Raw genomic sequence first — 15,881 nt, 5'->3', positions numbered from 1 at the left:
AGCTGCCTACGTTTCCGCATTTGGCGAGCCGTGCATATTTGCACGGTTGCCCGGCTAATGAGCCTCCTCCCGATAGGAATTATCAGCGGCGCAGCGACGACGCTCGCGTGAGAACGTATCCTCAAATGGGCCCCAATTTTTCAACCGTATCTACCCCATTCACGTTCCGATTCCCCGGTTAAATGATCCTCACAGTCGCAGAGGATCTCGTCGTCGAAATAACCGCACCTAGCAGGTGCTCGAATACTTCGCTATTTGTTAACGTCCTTTCAAAAGGACAGCGCTCCTCAATGGGCTAATTTCCTGCAATCTTTTGCTTCTATCAATCTTGGCGCCTAGATCGCGACGCGAGGTGGCGCAGGGGGTTTCGAAAGGGGTGATTTGCCGCAAGAAAGTGAGGATGGTCGTTTCTATTTAGTAATTAGTATACAGAGGGACTTGAATCAAGACTAGGGCTAAGGGACTCTGATAATATTTCTCTAATTACGACTCATTTTCCTTACTAATTCATTTTTGAGATTTTCAAATCGTCAAGTCTCTTATTTTTCAAATTTCTCAATTTTGGAATCTCTTCAGTTTTCACATCAAATAAAATTCCTTAAATTCCTAAAAAAAACCCAATAATTAAAGACAGTTCCAATCCTGAATAAACTAACCCCCTCATCGATTTCCACACTTTTCCCTGCGTTTCCCTGCGTTCCTAGTTCCAGCGTCCAGACAGCCCTTCCAGGGTACCACAGCGTCTCGCCGCGCGACGGCGAAGAGGAACCTGAGGAACAACCGTGACTCGTTAATGTCCTTATTCGAGCACCGTGCACCGTGATTACGTCGTTCCGTCGATACTCTCGCGTGACCCAATTTCCTTCCCCCCCCCCTCCGCTGTCGTCTACAGGCGAGTCATACTTATCGCTCAAATAATTATCCCCATCCACGCTTGTCCCTTTCCCACGCTCCCCGACCACCTCTGAACAGTTTTTATTACCCCATTCATTCGAGCAGGTACGCAGGGGCACCCCCGTCTACCCTTGAGGAAGATCCCTCCACCAGTCTCATCCTTCCCCACCCTCTCTGTGTCCCTGTCCGCGTCACCCTCCGCAGAATCTGTCCCAAGCTTTCAATATACCTGGCCGACGGGTATTGTTAATGCAACACTGCCAGGGGATAGATTATTGTCTCGACAGCCTGGCCCGTTCCCATTTCCTTCCCATCAATCTTACTCCGCGGGGCGCGATGACGCCGCGCCACGCCGATTCATATTTCGCAGCCACGGCCACGACGACGACAATGCGAAATTTAGAACGGAGCGCGAACGTGGTAATCAATGAGGTAAAGTCGGGATACGCGTATCTCATTGGTTATTCCGCGATGAGACGCGCATGACAGTTCCTCCGGGTCGCTGGTCTCTGTCCCTCTGACGGGACTCTCGTCCCTCTTCCACGACTCCCCTGACCCGCGCTCTCCACCTCGACCGTTTTATGGCCCCTCCATATCCCCCCTCCTGAGTTCATCCTTCCACCAACGAAAGTGCATTATTGCGCGGCGATGAAAGGGGATAATGTACCCCCAGTCGCGCTCCGTTATTTCCCAGTTAATCCTGTTCCCCTGGTCCGCGGATTTTTATTCCGTCTCGGGTGGCAAGCAATTAGGGCTCCGAGGGGATCTGGTGTTGGGTGCGTTAGGAGAAGGCAGCCAGAGAGCATTGCGTTCAGTGGGGTCCAGGGGACTTCTCGTGATGCTGGGGGAGTGGAGCTGTCCTAGGTCCTAGGAGACGCGGGGATGCAATTGTAGAGGGAGCTTGAAGGTTGGAGTGGGGGGGCTTTGAAGAAGGTTTTTTAGTAGATTAGGAGTCTGGGGGTGGTTTAGGATTTTATGGCGCAGGTGTTGCCTCGAGGTTTAATGAATTTTGGGTTTTGGTCGGGGGAATTTTGATAATGTTGCAGCAGGAAACTTAAGCTGCGTTTGCGTTACGATAGGAATACATCAGAGTTTGCGAACAGTATGGGAATTATATTTCTTAGGAATCGTGTATTTGCGTATCTGTTCGCATATTGTTCTTGGTGTTCGCGGAAAAATTGAGTAAAGGTGATAAAAAAACTCTGGAACTGTTCACTGGTGTAGGTCCATATTAGGCACAATTTCAATTTTTCAACCAAGTTGATGCAAAGTCTGATCGTTCAACTGGAAGTAGTCCATACATCTATTCTTAGTTGCACAACTCGATCAGCTGATTAAAAGTTGCCTAATGTAAACGCAGTTTTAGTTGCATCAGGCTTGGGGCCTTATCTCTGTAGGTATCAAGAGAGATGGACTTCGAGGAATTACATACACACAGATACAGTAATACTTAGAATACTATTTTAGTACAATATTTAGGACACAGTAGATAGTATTTATAAATTTAGATTGACGTTTCCTTTACAAAGTCAGGTCCAAGAACCGGTGGAAATATCTTTCTCTATTTAGTTAACCAGCAATCGGAATTCAAAATCCTGTCGTAGGCTACTTAAGGGCCCTCAGATGGCGCGATGAGGCTTTCTCCTTTGAGAGATTCTTCGAAACCTCATTTGAGATCGATTAGTCAGTGTCTTTTCAATCTCCTAGAACCATGTTCCTCTAGAAATGGCTGGAAAAAGGTGGAGGCATAGAAAGATAACTGGGAAGGCAGACCCTGAGTCAGGTAAGGCCCCTACTTAAAGGACCACTATACAACCTTTGTATAATTTTGTACCGTGCTCTTCTTTGTGCAAGAGTGTAGTGTCAGGTCAAAATATAGCTATTGTGTCTAAATAAGAAGGCCTTAGACCCTTCACGCTATACCTGCCCCTGGAACACGATCAAGTTACAGAAGAAATACCGATTGAGACAAAGTTTAAACTCATAATATAAAATAGATCGAGTTGGATTTTCAGTGAACAAACGTTCATTGCAATTTTTAATTCCAACCGAAAGCAGTGACGCGTTTGTTCGGCTCTCCACGAATAGAGAATTAATTAATGGAATGACGAACTGGCTCTGGGACTCGAGTACCCTTTATAATACTAATGTATAGAGTGTCCCTCTGTGTCCCCCTTTCTGAAATTGAAAAAGAGAGATTGAGCGAGAGGATTTTGAAAAATAATCACAATTGTGAGCTTACATCGAAGATAGTAAATATCGACTTCACGAACCTCTTAAAAACATTGAACACCTTGTTGGTCGGTTCTCTGCAAGCAACATCTCTCAAAAATCAACAAAAATATATAAAAATATATACCTAAGCGTACTTATGAACTTATATCAAACGATCTTAACTTCAAAAATCCTCCAACGATCGAGGAATATTCCCAACTCAACCCAAGCTGCTAAAAAGAAAGCAAAAACAAGATATCCACTAAAGAGAGTCCTCAAAAAATAAAAATTCAGTCATATCAAAACCAGAGCTCGCGATACCTCCCAATTAATTAAACAACATCAAGAGTCCAGCAAAACATCGAAAGACGCGATACGACAGTCGCGTACCAACCGCGTGCAGAGCGCTCCCAAAGAAAAGGTATCGATTATTTTTTCCGCTATTTGCTCTCGCGATTACCCGCTCCTCGAGCGTGTGTACACATCGATAAGATACAGCCGTTTCGAAATCAGATCCGGTCAGCGCAATCCGTGCATGCCAGCCGTTGCACTCGCGTGCATTCGTCGTCGCTTCTCCGTCTCGCCGCGTGGTGTCGCTGGCGGCGCTTCCAACGGACGCTTTAAATCTCACGCGACGCCTCGTTGTAAACACGCGTCCTTCCCTTGACGGCGGCCGAGCAGCGTCTTCGTTCTCGAACCTATTCTCGACCGTTTCGCTCCTCGTTCTTCACGCCGCCTGTTGTCCCCCGTTTCGTTTCCCTTCGCCCTTTCGTTCCGCGAGTTTGGCCACGCTCGTTCCCGCGGTCAGACCATTCCTGGAGTGTCTTACGGAGCTGGTATTTCACTTGGGCGAAGAACGGGGCCCGTGAACATGTTGACAGGGAGAGTGGCGGCGATGGGCCTCGCGTGAAGCTCACCGAAGCGTGCATCGACCGATGCATAATCGTGTTAGATTGCTCTCCTGTGAATAAGCAGCTGTACGAGGGAAACGCGATAGAATGTCGCCGGCGATGGGGGCGTAATTGTGCTCGTTGCCGCGTGAAAATGTGATTGCTGTTCCTCTTCGTGGATGGTACTTAAATGTCTCGGAGTGTGTGCTTTCGGAAATCTACTTGTTGGGCATGAATGGACAGGTGCAGCCCTCCAGGGAGAGGTTAGGTGAGTAACGAAATCCAGCGGAAGCTGAACGTTCTGCGGGATTCAGGGGAAAGTGTTTCCTCGGATTCCTTTTTCCGTTTGATTGACTCGTCGTGTTAGTCATAATGACCTCAATGCTTGTGCTTGAGTCATTGAATGGCCTTGTTTCGTCCTTTGTGTTTGATCTGATTGGGAGTAGATTGTCTGGAATTATTTGATTTCTTCTGATTCTTAGGAGGTTTTAGTAGCAGTACAATAGGACTGTTTTCTGGGATGATTACTGCAGATCGTGTACCCAACATACAACTATCGGCCACGAACAATGGATTACCCATGGATGATACTAGTGTTTCGACAGAGGTCGATAGTAAAGTGAAAACAAAGCTATTGTCTATGTGGAATAATGTTAAGTATGGTTAGTATATTTGGAGTCTGAGTATTCATTGTGTCTTTGGATTGTGAGTATGAAAGTTTTGTTTATTCAAGGTTGGACCATAAAGATGGTAAAACCGAACTTCTCTAAAGAATCTCCAGTATGTTTACTTGGTAAAATTTATCGTAAGAAGCCAGAAGAGTTTCTGGAGAAAGCTTCAGAGGCAGAGAAAACGTTAGATACAGGAAGCGAGATATCTCTGGCTATGGATGCTATCAATTTTGAAGATAGCATAGAAGAATTTAAGAAAGACTTTACATCAAGGCTTTGGTTAACTTATAGAAGAGAATTCCCTATTTTAAATGGATCTACGTTTACCACTGACTGTGGTTGGGGTTGTATGCTACGCAGTGGCCAGATGATGTTGGCACAGGCATTAGTTTGTCATTTTCTTGGAAGAGGTACATATTTTCTTTATATATATTTTCAGATAAATTGTAATATGATCATTCCAAGTGGAAAACAAAATTGTTAGAAGTCTATAACATAATCCGAAAAATAAGATTTCGCGTGGACTGACCCAATATAATAATTGTAAAGATACTTAATAGTGTTTACATATGGTTTATTTTATTCTCTACAACGAGATATTTTTTCTGCAGAATGGCGATGGCAGCCAGATCAACCATTAAAAACAGAACAACAAAAACTAGATGAATATCATCATAGATTAATTATAAAATCATTTGGAGATCTACCTGAACGCATATCTCCATTTTCTATACACACTCTCGTATCTTTGGGTGCTTTATGGGGAAAACGTGCAGGGGATTGGTACGGACCCTCTTCTGTTGCTCACCTTCTGTGTCAAGCAGTTGAACGTGCAGCAGAACATCATTCAGTATTTAGTAATTTAGCTGTTTATGTTGCTCAAGATTGTGCAGGTACTGTAATAGCTATTTATATTTTAGCTTAAGTCAATTTATAGTAGGAGTAAGATTGTATTTATAGATTTTTCGTTCTAATTCGTAATACTATTTTTCAGTTTACCTGCAAGATGTAGAGAACGTGTGTCAGATGCCTGATGGCAAATGGAAATCTCTTATACTTTTTGTACCTTTAAGACTCGGTGCTGACAAGTTAAACCTTGTCTATGCATCCTGCTTAACTCATTTACTTACACTAGATACCTGTATAGGAGTTATTGGCGGTCGACCTAGGCATTCGTTGTATTTCATTGGTTTCCAGGAAGACAAATTGATAAATCTGGATCCACACTATTGTCAAGAAACCATAGACGTATTAAAGGATAATTTTCCTCTGACGAGTTTCCATTGTACTTCGCCGAGGAAAATGTTGATTTCAAAAATGGATCCCAGTTGTTGTGTGGGTTTCTATTTTCATAAGAAAACACAATTTACAAACTTTATGGAGATCGCGCCCTCTGTACGTATAACTGTTTCTCGCAAGGATGATATAGATGTGATAAATAATTAAAATAATCGTAACTATTACAGTACTTGGTGCCAGAGGATGAAAAAGTCGACTATCCAATGTTTTTATTCTGCGACGGGAGTGGAAAAGATCTCCATCGAAAGATTGAAATTGCGGAAAATATAATTCCTTCAACTACCTCTTACGCAGGTAATGAATCATACGATGATGATCTTGACGAGTGTGAAGAATTTGAATTGGTTCAGTGAGATGGTTATTACAGACATTCAAATATAATGTACTTAAAGACATTCATTGATAGTTCTTCAAGAACGATGATAATATTACATTGATCATAATTCGTCCACACATGTACAAGGAAGAGATCCAATTTATGACTATAGTAGATGCAGATTCGCATTATATTAGATCAGTTGAATATATTCCTTTACGAGACGAATTTTTGCCGCAAGAACAAACTTAAAAGATCTCAAGCACGTCCGTTAAACGACGTGAATTAATACATCAAATATTTTCCATTCGCGATAAAAACAGACTGTAGAATTTAGAAGCGTTATCGTCGACACGTAATTCTGTGATCACATAATTTAATGCGGCTTTTGTATTTAAGTACGTTATTGCACAACTTTTCTTAACTTGTTTTTTGATCTCAAAAATTCCTGATTTTAGTAATCGTTAGATATTAATTTAGCATACATTTTGTAACGACTATTATTGTTTCGAGGAGACACGTATTACATTATTTGATGCATTTTCATCAATGCTCGCGTCGAGACTTGCGTAGACCGCGAGCTGACAGTTTTAGTATGAAAAGTAATTTTTATAAACATTTCTCAGCCCCATATGGAAATGTTCCTGACATAATTTAGTTTGTAATGCAGCAATATTAGATAGACCTTTGAAAGACGTAACATGACCAGATTTCATTGTACCGTTAAGTCGAACCTGAATAGCACGTGAACCTGAATTAATTTAAGCTTTTCGTACCGAGACTCTAAGTTATTTATTTATTTAATACACTAATTCTTCGCCACTGATGACTACAACTGAACTTATACTAAGTTCCCGCGCGTTATTACGCTATACCACTCCGCTCGACATAACGTTTTATGTTATGAAAATTAAAACATGCGATTAACAAACGTATATATTAAGCTACTGTTATTACTGAAGAATGACTTACTTTTTCAAAAAGATGTGAGCATGATATATGGTATATTATACTCATATTGTTAAAAATCTGTACACATAACTAAAAATTGTTAAAACTCTTATATCAGTACAGTTAAAAATAAATTTGAAGAGAGCTATAAAGATTATCCTTTGAATCTTCTATTTATTTCTGCTTTACAATTGCAAATACATTTAATGTTATCTATAACAGTATAAATAGAGTGTCGGTTTATTACATCAGAATTACATAATACATAATTCGTTTTCCATCACCCCGCTTATATTTCCGCTAACATCTTTTAAACCTTTTGATCCCCTCGCGTTCCACGATATACAACGCTCTTATAATTAATCCTCTATAAAAAGATAATAATTTGAATTCACTAACAACACATATATTTGTCCTCTTCTGATGAAGAAATAATACTTCTATCAACTCTGATACGATTGTTACGAGTAGCGCATCTGAATACAAAAGTCAAGATATATTATCAAATTCAACAAAGTGTTCATAAAACAAGTGGGAATTGTACATATTTACAAATTTGTATTGTCTCAATATAAAATATGCAAATTATGTCACAACCATTTCATACAATATAAAAATTACAGAAAAATATACTGTAGACCTCTCTCCATATTTCATATACATTTGTTTGAGTTATCTGTGTGCGTACAAAGTAACAGTAAACCTACTGGAAGCATCTCATCACTATTGACCACTCAAAGTTTCAACTAATCTCCCATTCATTATTTCAGTCATTTACAACTAGGATGACAAGAATTGTGTAATAGTGTCCTTAACATGTGGCCACAACTCATTAGTAGTACTACCCTGGTAACGTTTCAATATTCCCATCTTGTCATAGAACTCTAAAATAGGATCATTCGCTTCTAAAAACCTCTCCAATCTCTCTTTCACAATATCTACCATGTCATCGTCCCTCTTGCTCAAAGGTTCACCAGTCACATCATCTTTGCCCTGTTGAAAGAGATATGGATCAGAATTTAGAATCGCTGAGTGGGCAGGAAGACTAAAAAATTCAACTCAGGAGTATTGCTTGGCCCAGTGCCAACAGGAGACATTAGAAAGAGACTCAAGCTTCAACTTACTGGTACTTTGGGGTTGTTGAACCCAAGATTGTAAACTCTCCCACTGGGCAAATGGACCCACCTGTTCTCCACACGTTCTAGGATCACTGGGATAGGCACGTCGAGGTAGAGGACAAGGTTCACAGGATGCGCTTTCTGCAGCTTTTCCGCTTGCTTCAGCGTTCTCGGGAATCCTGTATCGATGCCAACTATTTATTTCGAATATAGTTGCGTGGACGTCGCACGTTCATGGTCAACGCGAAAATATTGAAGCTTCTATTTTATCCTATCACTCACCGTCTAACAGCCAATTTTTATCCCCGACCGCCTCGATCTCTTTGTCTATCATTGCGATCATCACATCGTCGGGCACGAATTTACCAGAGTGTACATAACTCGCTACCGCTTTGCCCAGCTCTACAGTTTTCAAAACATTTTTTAAATTACATTTAGTGTTTCAGCTGCGGCGCAATTATTCTTCTACTAATTATTGTTGCTTTGGACTTTGGAAAGAGCGATAATAATTGTATCCGTCAAATAGAAATCGATCGGTAATCGGTATGCATGTTTGTCTTCTAAAGCTGCTTGAATCGTAACAAATTTGATAAATACGTGTACCCAAAAATACTCATTATTTCATTGTTTGTGTACAAGAACAGAAATTGAATGAACTGATAAGAATATTGAATATCGAAAATGAAAGCAGGGTACAATCTTATCGTGATTAATTAACTATCTCCGCGATAAGAGAGATTTTTTTAAAGAATATTATAATTTATCATGAATGAAACATTCCTCTGCGTCTTCACTGTTTTCCTAAGTGATCTATATAGATTTCAATTTTCCAAGAAACTAAAATTTCCTTGAATATTTCCATTCAAGAAATTGTTTCTCTAAAAATCGTCATCCTAATCGGGGCTAACTAGGACACGTATTAATTTAATCGATTATTAGTCGCACGCATATTGGCTCGATTAAACAAGCGAAGGGAATTCATCCTCCCACATGAACGCATGAAATTAATTCTCCATGCACACATCGGTAATGTATTACGCTTACGTTGCAAAAACGAGAACCATCCAAAGAGAATCGATTCCACGATCCAATAAACCTAACTTTGGGGTCTAATTTACAAAAAATACCACAAAAAACAAGGTATATTAAAAATTAGACATCCAAGAATATATTTAACAATTAAATACAGATGGTGTTCAGGTTTCAGTCTGAAAAGATAAGGAAGATCTCTCGAGCAGAGTCGATAGCGGTTACCACGTTCACCGCCAAGTCATTTTTCCATATTCCTCCCGTCCTTTCACTGAGGTAAACATAATACTAAAACTAACACTCTTCCATAGCTGACTGATACAATTATTTTACATAAAAGCTTATAATGACACGTTGCCCAAAATGTGGTAACGTTGTTTGTTTATCGTTTCTCGAGAAAACGTTGCATGAATCATGAATAACCTCACGGCGATGAACGTGCCAACGGTTCATAGGTCATGCACGTACCAGTGCCGCTGTTCATGTGAAGACGTAACTTGTCACCGCTAGATATGTGAGCCACCTTAAAATGTTGGACAATTCTGGCGGACATGGTGCCCTTGCCAGACGCAGGGGCACCCAGTATCACGGCCCTGAAGGCCGCAGCCTTGGCACACCACGTGGATAGCGCTACCATTAAATCGACACTTTGAAAAATGAAAAAGAAAACCCACGAAAATTGTGAGACACAGCCAAGCCGCGACGAACTCTATCCTGTCCCGATAGTTTTCCCTCTAACCACTGGGTTTAACGCGAGAATGCGTCAACTATCGCCGAGGAGGGAAAATATATCGGCCGATCTATAGTGGTTGACCTGTGAACCGCGATTGCACGACCAGTTATCGAATCCAACAAGCGATCGACCAATGACTGCAGGCCCCTAGTTCTCTTTGGCTGTTGGTATGTTGGTTGCCTTGGATGAGCATAGATGTCTATGACGTAAATGGCTTCGGTAGAGCAGTACTTTACTGATTCGGCGCCAAAGACTCGCTTGGTAAAGTTGTACGAAGAGGCAACAAGGTACTGCAAAGTGTTCAGATTCGGTGATAATGATACTCTGATTCCTTTTATTGACAAAGTAGCACTTTATTCATATGAAAAAGTAATACAACATTAGGGCCTGTGCTCGATTTCTTGTATTTTTCTTTGTTTTATAATTACTTTTTTAAAAGCGTATGTAACGAGAAAACTAGAGAAGGCCTTACTCTTTTCATTTGGACATCTTACGCGTTCTATGTAACAATATAATCAAAATTACAAATTCGCGGGAATCTTGAAATGTCATTGCATTATTAAGGAATAGTAATGTCTCTGTTTACGAACTTCCATTTGTGTAATTCTGATTCATATGGTTTTTTTCCTCTCATAATTCGCAGATCAATGTAATGTACATCGTATCGTTAAAATCTTTCGTGATGTTGCTACACCTTAAAATATATCTATAGATCTTTTTCGTAATCACGAGCTATCCGTTTGTGTATCTCTTAGTCAACATTCTTCATTAACACCATGCACCCCAAATGTCTCTCAACGTATTGCAAATTTGATGAAATGCATTTGAAAAGATTAGCCCGAGCCTAGTGCTACCTGAGGCTACACTTATAGGTATCGTTTAGTCTTAATTCGTAGAAAGACATATCTAAAATTCATTTCATTCACAACTTCCCTATGCTCTCCCCAACAAACTGTTCATAGCTGTCGGGAATCACTAAGAACATTTTACAAATGTTTCATCACGAAATCTTACGTTCTGACGCAAATAAAGAAAAAACAAAGAGAACCATTTTTCACGTTTTTTGAGTTGAAACTCGAGGTTAGACTTCAATAAAGATAAAAGGTAATTACGAGCTATCGTTTATATACCGCGCCTTAAACATTGGAACAAAAAATAATTATAATCGAAACCGCTGTGAAATGTAGATACTTTTATCTAGCGAACCAGAGACTTAGAAATCCATTAGTAGTACCTTGTAAGAAGGTGCGCACATTTAAGTGCTCTGAATCTGTATGTAAAAAGTGTTTGCATACTTAAATGCGTGTTTGTGTTGCGTGTGGTATTTCCTAAATACATGAAGGTAAATAAAAAACTGATCGGAGATCAATCTTTGATTCTCTTTACCAGAGCTCCCCGTCTTTCTCTTTAGCTGGAACTTCTATTACTCGTGGCTTGTCAATTATTCTTGCTGTGCGATTTCCTTTTTCTACGATGCCGATAATCCATGCCTGATATCCTTCCTGTTTCTCGATATCTTTACAATACGCTGCAGCCTGAAAATGATTTACGAGACGTGAGAATTTAGCGAATGACGAACAATTCAGGTAACACGATTCGTTGGAAGCAATATGAGCAAGTGTAAGAGATTCGACGACACCAATTTGCTGAAATTGCAAATCGATATGGGAATCTCTCTTTCTCTACCTGCCGTTCTTTAGAGTATCTAATAATGTACAATATACTCTACTGTATTAGCAGGGTTTGCAACACATTAGGTGTTCTGTTACACACCTGTTCTCTGGGTAAGCAAATCAGCAATCCGCCGCTAGTTTCTGCTGAGTGTCCTTGCAGGAGTTGGAACATGTTACCACAAGCTTTTGCCACGGCTGCCATTTTAGCGATAACAGGTAAATTATGAATAACAAAAGAGACTTCGTTCTTCTGGTGTTTCGCCAGATTTTGTGCGTGTCCTAAAAGGCCGAAGCCCGTGACATCTGTTGCTCCGTGTGCATTATATTTATGCATTAACCTAGCGGCTGAAAAAGAAACAGGAAGTGAATTATTCCTGTTTCTCTAGACATTCTTTTAGAATGCAATTCGATGCTTGCCTATTCTGTTAAGCCTTGCCATGCTGTCCATTGCCCTCTGGTAAGCTTTCCTCACATCATCTTCACTGACTACAAGTTTGATTCTGTTCCAGCGATCTGGTTGGTCTAACCACTGGTGAGCGTTAACAGCGACCTGGGTTCCAAGAGGTTTCGTTAAAACGAGAACGTCACCGACAACTGCGTTATCTGGTCTAGAGTATGAAAAAATGATCAGTCTAAAGTACTTGGAAAGTTCTATAATGTAATTAGAACTGCATAAAAATCCATACACAATGTATTCATTTGGCTGACAAACTGTAGAAGCCACACCACCTATTGTGCACCAAGGATTAACAACTGTTTGACCCCCTGTCACTGTTGTGCCCGCTTCCAAGGCAGAGTCTTTGAACCCTCTCATGATCAGAGGAACAACAACATCCCGTTCTTTCTCAGTCATTTTTGTGCTGACACCCAGCAACATTAACATGTTGTCGCACTCAGTGACTCCCATCGCGTACAAATCACTGATAACATTAGCACACGCAATTTTACCTGAAAAAGTACTCCAATAGCAGTGGTCAAACAGGATGCCATACAAAATATTCTATCCTTCGTAAAGGAAACATGAAAACTATTCTGAATTAATAAACTTTTGCAATGGTAACATGAAAATCAAGACCAGTATAAGGAAATTTGTTTATTAAGACAGAATATTATTTGCCTTACCCATCATATACGGATCGTCGACTAAGGGATAGAAAAAGTCAGTAGTTTGCACCAGACTTAGCCCGCCGTGCCTCAGCGGAGTCACGGAGGAATCCATGCCAATGCCTGGAAAAAACCAAGTGTCCTTAATTCAATATTTAACGCTCACTAATTTGAATTGCGCGGCATATTCTTCGAAGTTTGTTCTTTAATGAATTTTTTTATTCGCTCAAGGCGGTAATTATAATTTTATAATGACATAAGTTCGCTGAATCGATGCAATTAGAAATTTGAAATAGTCGGAGACTAAAGTATAAAAACATTTCTGTATAGTGATGAAACGCGCTGTATCGCCTACTCGATTTATATCCCAAGTTTCAATCATCGAATCTCAAGTTGAGAACACTCGCATTTCCGGTGGCGTGGGAGAAATCAGGCGGGAGACAATATGGCGGTCGACACGAAAGGGGCGGCTAACACCATACCCGTACCCTGGGCATTTTAGATTGCGAAATTATTACCCAAAAATTTGCATCCTTATCTATTTCCCTCACACTTACAAAAATAACTATAAACCGCATTTAAATATCAATCTCCATTAAAAACAGGATCTAATCCACAGAATTCCTAATCGTATTTCTCAGACCATTAAAACAAAAAATATTCATGCCCTCCAGTCTCTCGCATAAAAAAAAAAAAAAAATTAATCGCCTTTATATGCATCATTCAGAGTTCCCATCCGCCTGAAGAAAATGGCCAAGCCGCGGCATGAAATCAACATGTCGGCTGTACTGCACGCGCGTAGCAATAGCCATTTACTCACCGATGCGTGGTATGGCCATGTGCATAAAGTGGGCATGCTCATGATCTTGTGCGGTACCATCGTCGGCCTGCAGTCCCTCGAGGAGTTTCCCAAGAACCTCCTGAGGGACTTTACACCCTCATCCTTTCAGGTCGGCGAACCGCGTAAGCCGGAAGGTCGCTTCGAGATCATGTGCCACGGGGTCGAATGGCCTACGCAGCGCCAAGGCGTTCGGATTTCCGCCGAGCTCGAGCTGGGCCACGGCCAGGGCGTCCTGGCTGACCGGTGTCCCCTGCAGCTCCGCCATGCCTCGCTAGAGCCCTGTTTCTGTTATCGAAACGCGGTCGTGGAAGCCGACGACGCGGGTACGGGACGCGTCTCGCGGCCCTGGGCGACAATGGCTCTCCTCCGACGGCTGCTCCGCGGGTCCCCGACGTTCCACCGAGTCTGCAGCAGGTTCTCACGCTCGCGACACCGTGTCCACGAACGCCGCCGACAGACAGCCACTGGGCCTCGGTAATACGAACTTGCCGCGAACGAGAATTATACTTTGCACCGGCGTCGACTAGCCGGGATCGTGCGTCTTCGCAAAATGGCTACACCTCGCACTTTCACGGAATCGGGAGAACGCGCAAGGCCACCGAAAGTCCCCCCGGTGTCCCTACCGTGGTGCTGCACGATGGTGATTGGCTCTTTCGAATCGGCGCATGCGTAGTCTCCGGTTGCATCTCAGGTGCGTACCTAGGGGGCCGTTTCGCCCGGGGCGAATTGCGAAGCTGAGGGGGGCCTCCTGCAAGGAACCTGGCGCGACAAGTGTGCCTTTGTGTCGAGTGTACGCTTTGCTCGCGATAAGTTCTGCAGCTTAAGACACTTTTCGTTTTGGAGGAACGGGTGAGCGGTAAGTGATGACTGCGTGGTTTGGGTTTGGAATTTGAAGTGAGGATATGCGCAGTCTGCTTTTCAGTTTCTTTTTTTGGTTGGAATATCGTGGAATGTAGAGGCTACACTTTTGTCTGGGTTTGATTATAGTTGGGACGTTTTTCTTTGTACACTTGGTGTATTAGAAGTCTTACGAGCTTGTTCTTTTGGAATAATGGGTATCTGGTAGTTTATTTTTTAGTTTGTAAACTTTCAGAGGAATCTTGAGGTGAGTGTGTTTTAATTGAAAGAATATATGAAGAATATTTTAGGTAGACGCCAATGAAAGTACAATCTGATTTAAAATTGATTCGTTTTGGGTTGAGATTTGAGGATGATATAAGTATCTTGAACTTTCAAGATTTTGTCTTATCTGTGAACTTGGGTAATTGTTTGTTAATGTTTCTCTAGGAATTATTGCGTACTTGTTACGTGCGTATGGATGCATTATGCATTTTAAAGTCTGTGACCCTGGGTGCATGAGATATACATATTAGATTCCAAACCATTCGTCTAATACTTATCGAATGGATATCCATAATTTACTCCCATTGATCGGGGTTCTTAGAATGCATATGCAATTTTGCCATCAGTCCCTGGCCTGCTTGAGGTATAGTCTCGTCGCACAATTCATCCATAAAAGGACTACAAATCGTCGCATTCGCGTATGTGTCGTATGTTGCATATTTGTATGTGTATGCAACCTCGACGCGTGGTTCGGTTGTTCCCGCGTAGCTGTCCGGAAACAGCCGAATCTTTTGGCGCAAACTTATTCTCGACTTTCATTAGTTTCTTCCGCTGGATCGGATATGCCGCGCCAATTTGTTTCACCAATCAACGTTCTTCAGTGGTTCTCAATCGCGTTGAGTTTCTAGTTTACATTGCAAATGTTTTTATTTCTTTTTTTTTTCTTTTAATAATTGCGTAAAGCAAGAATAAGCTATGATAGTATAAACCGAATATTTTTTTTTACTGAACTTTGACATTTCCTGCGCAGTCTACTACAAACGATAACAGTCTGATATTTATACATAGTTGTAAATAAAATGCAAATTGTGAAAATGTATTCTGATGTTACATACAAAGTTGTTATTAATGTGCGTCTACTCGACTTATTAAATGATATAGTATTGATAACTGATATGTTACAAAGTTTGTTATGTAATTTTACAATATAATAAAATTGATTATTTGTTAACAAAGTGTTTTGAATGATTCCTTCAACTAATATGTACAGATCTAAGAAATTTGTTTACTATGCATTTATCTGCG

The 15,881-nt window shown here is 41.2% G+C and overlaps 4 protein-coding genes across 7 annotated transcripts; 2 read left to right on the top strand and 2 right to left on the bottom strand.

Moving 5' to 3' along the window:
* Positions 1-4,082: 4,082 nt before the first annotated feature.
* Atg4b (Autophagy-related 4b) lies at positions 4,083-7,396 on the top strand. 2 transcript variants are annotated; one of them, XM_076386517.1, is made up of 6 exons: positions 4,083-4,266; positions 4,481-4,660; positions 4,732-5,079; positions 5,281-5,562; positions 5,664-6,064; positions 6,136-7,396. In XM_076386517.1, the coding sequence occupies exons 1-6, from the start codon at positions 4,230-4,232 to the stop codon at positions 6,319-6,321; spliced, it is 1,434 nt and encodes a 477-aa protein (XP_076242632.1). In that variant the 5' UTR covers positions 4,083-4,229; the 3' UTR covers positions 6,322-7,396. The 2 variants fall into 2 exon arrangements, with proteins under 2 accessions (XP_076242632.1, XP_076242634.1); XM_076386519.1 differs by lacking the exon at positions 4,083-4,266 and having other exon boundaries at positions 4,522-4,660; positions 4,746-5,079.
* Positions 7,390-10,192, bottom strand: Ak3 (Adenylate kinase 3). The gene is made up of 4 exons (XM_076386521.1): positions 9,851-10,192; positions 8,636-8,755; positions 8,360-8,532; positions 7,390-8,228 (listed from the first exon to the last, which is right to left on the bottom strand). Exons 1-4 carry the CDS (start codon positions 10,017-10,019, stop codon positions 8,016-8,018), a joined length of 675 nt encoding a protein of 224 aa, XP_076242636.1. The 5' UTR covers positions 10,020-10,192; the 3' UTR covers positions 7,390-8,015.
* Positions 10,193-10,447: 255 nt separating this feature from the next.
* Sps1 (inactive selenide, water dikinase) lies at positions 10,448-14,139 on the bottom strand. The gene is made up of 6 exons (XM_076386520.1): positions 13,713-14,139; positions 12,911-13,015; positions 12,475-12,736; positions 12,206-12,396; positions 11,889-12,133; positions 10,448-11,650 (listed from the first exon to the last, which is right to left on the bottom strand). Exons 1-6 carry the CDS (start codon positions 13,996-13,998, stop codon positions 11,498-11,500), a joined length of 1,242 nt encoding a protein of 413 aa, XP_076242635.1. The 5' UTR covers positions 13,999-14,139; the 3' UTR covers positions 10,448-11,497.
* A 387-nt stretch (positions 14,140-14,526) lies between these two features.
* On the top strand, positions 14,527-15,727 carry LOC143184687 (uncharacterized). 3 transcript variants are annotated; one of them, XM_076387108.1, is made up of 2 exons: positions 14,527-14,589; positions 14,690-15,727. In XM_076387108.1, the coding sequence occupies exon 2, from the start codon at positions 15,137-15,139 to the stop codon at positions 15,482-15,484; it is 348 nt and encodes a 115-aa protein (XP_076243223.1). In that variant the 5' UTR covers positions 14,527-14,589; positions 14,690-15,136; the 3' UTR covers positions 15,485-15,727. The 3 variants fall into 3 exon arrangements, with proteins under 3 accessions (XP_076243223.1, XP_076243220.1, XP_076243222.1); XM_076387105.1 differs by having other exon boundaries at positions 14,544-14,838; positions 15,021-15,727; XM_076387107.1 differs by having other exon boundaries at positions 14,577-14,589; positions 14,656-15,727.
* The last annotated feature ends 154 nt before the right edge of the window (positions 15,728-15,881 follow it).

This window comes from Calliopsis andreniformis, chromosome 10, assembly GCF_051401765.1.
Source record: "Calliopsis andreniformis isolate RMS-2024a chromosome 10, iyCalAndr_principal, whole genome shotgun sequence".
NCBI lineage: Eukaryota > Metazoa > Arthropoda > Insecta > Hymenoptera > Andrenidae > Calliopsis > Calliopsis andreniformis.
Note: the sequence above shows the minus strand (reverse complement) of the source record. Positions and strands in the feature narration are given on the sequence as shown.

What these genes read in the sequence shown, in the direction of transcription:
- LOC143184687 (XM_076387108.1), top strand. Translation starts at nt 15,137, where the DNA reads ATGGATATCCATAATTTACTCCCATTGATCGGGGTTCTTAGAATGCAT.
- Ak3 (XM_076386521.1), bottom strand. Translation starts at nt 10,019, where the DNA reads ATGGTAGCGCTATCCACGTGGTGTGCCAAGGCTGCGGCCTTCAGGGCC. An exon ending in TCACATGAACAGCGGCACTG is followed by an intron (nt 8,756 to 9,850) that starts GTACGTGCATGA and finishes TGAAAACTGTAG; the next exon opens with AGCTGGGCAAAGCGGTAGCG. An exon ending in TAAAAATTGGCTGTTAGACG is followed by an intron (nt 8,533 to 8,635) that starts GTGAGTGATAGG and finishes GCATCGATACAG; the next exon opens with GATTCCCGAGAACGCTGAAG.
- Atg4b (XM_076386517.1), top strand. Translation starts at nt 4,230, where the DNA reads ATGAATGGACAGGTGCAGCCCTCCAGGGAGAGGTTAG. An exon ending in GCCCTCCAGGGAGAGGTTAG is followed by an intron (nt 4,267 to 4,480) that starts GTGAGTAACGAA and finishes TCTGATTCTTAG; the next exon opens with GAGGTTTTAGTAGCAGTACA. An exon ending in TTATGGAGATCGCGCCCTCT is followed by an intron (nt 6,065 to 6,135) that starts GTACGTATAACT and finishes TAACTATTACAG; the next exon opens with TACTTGGTGCCAGAGGATGA.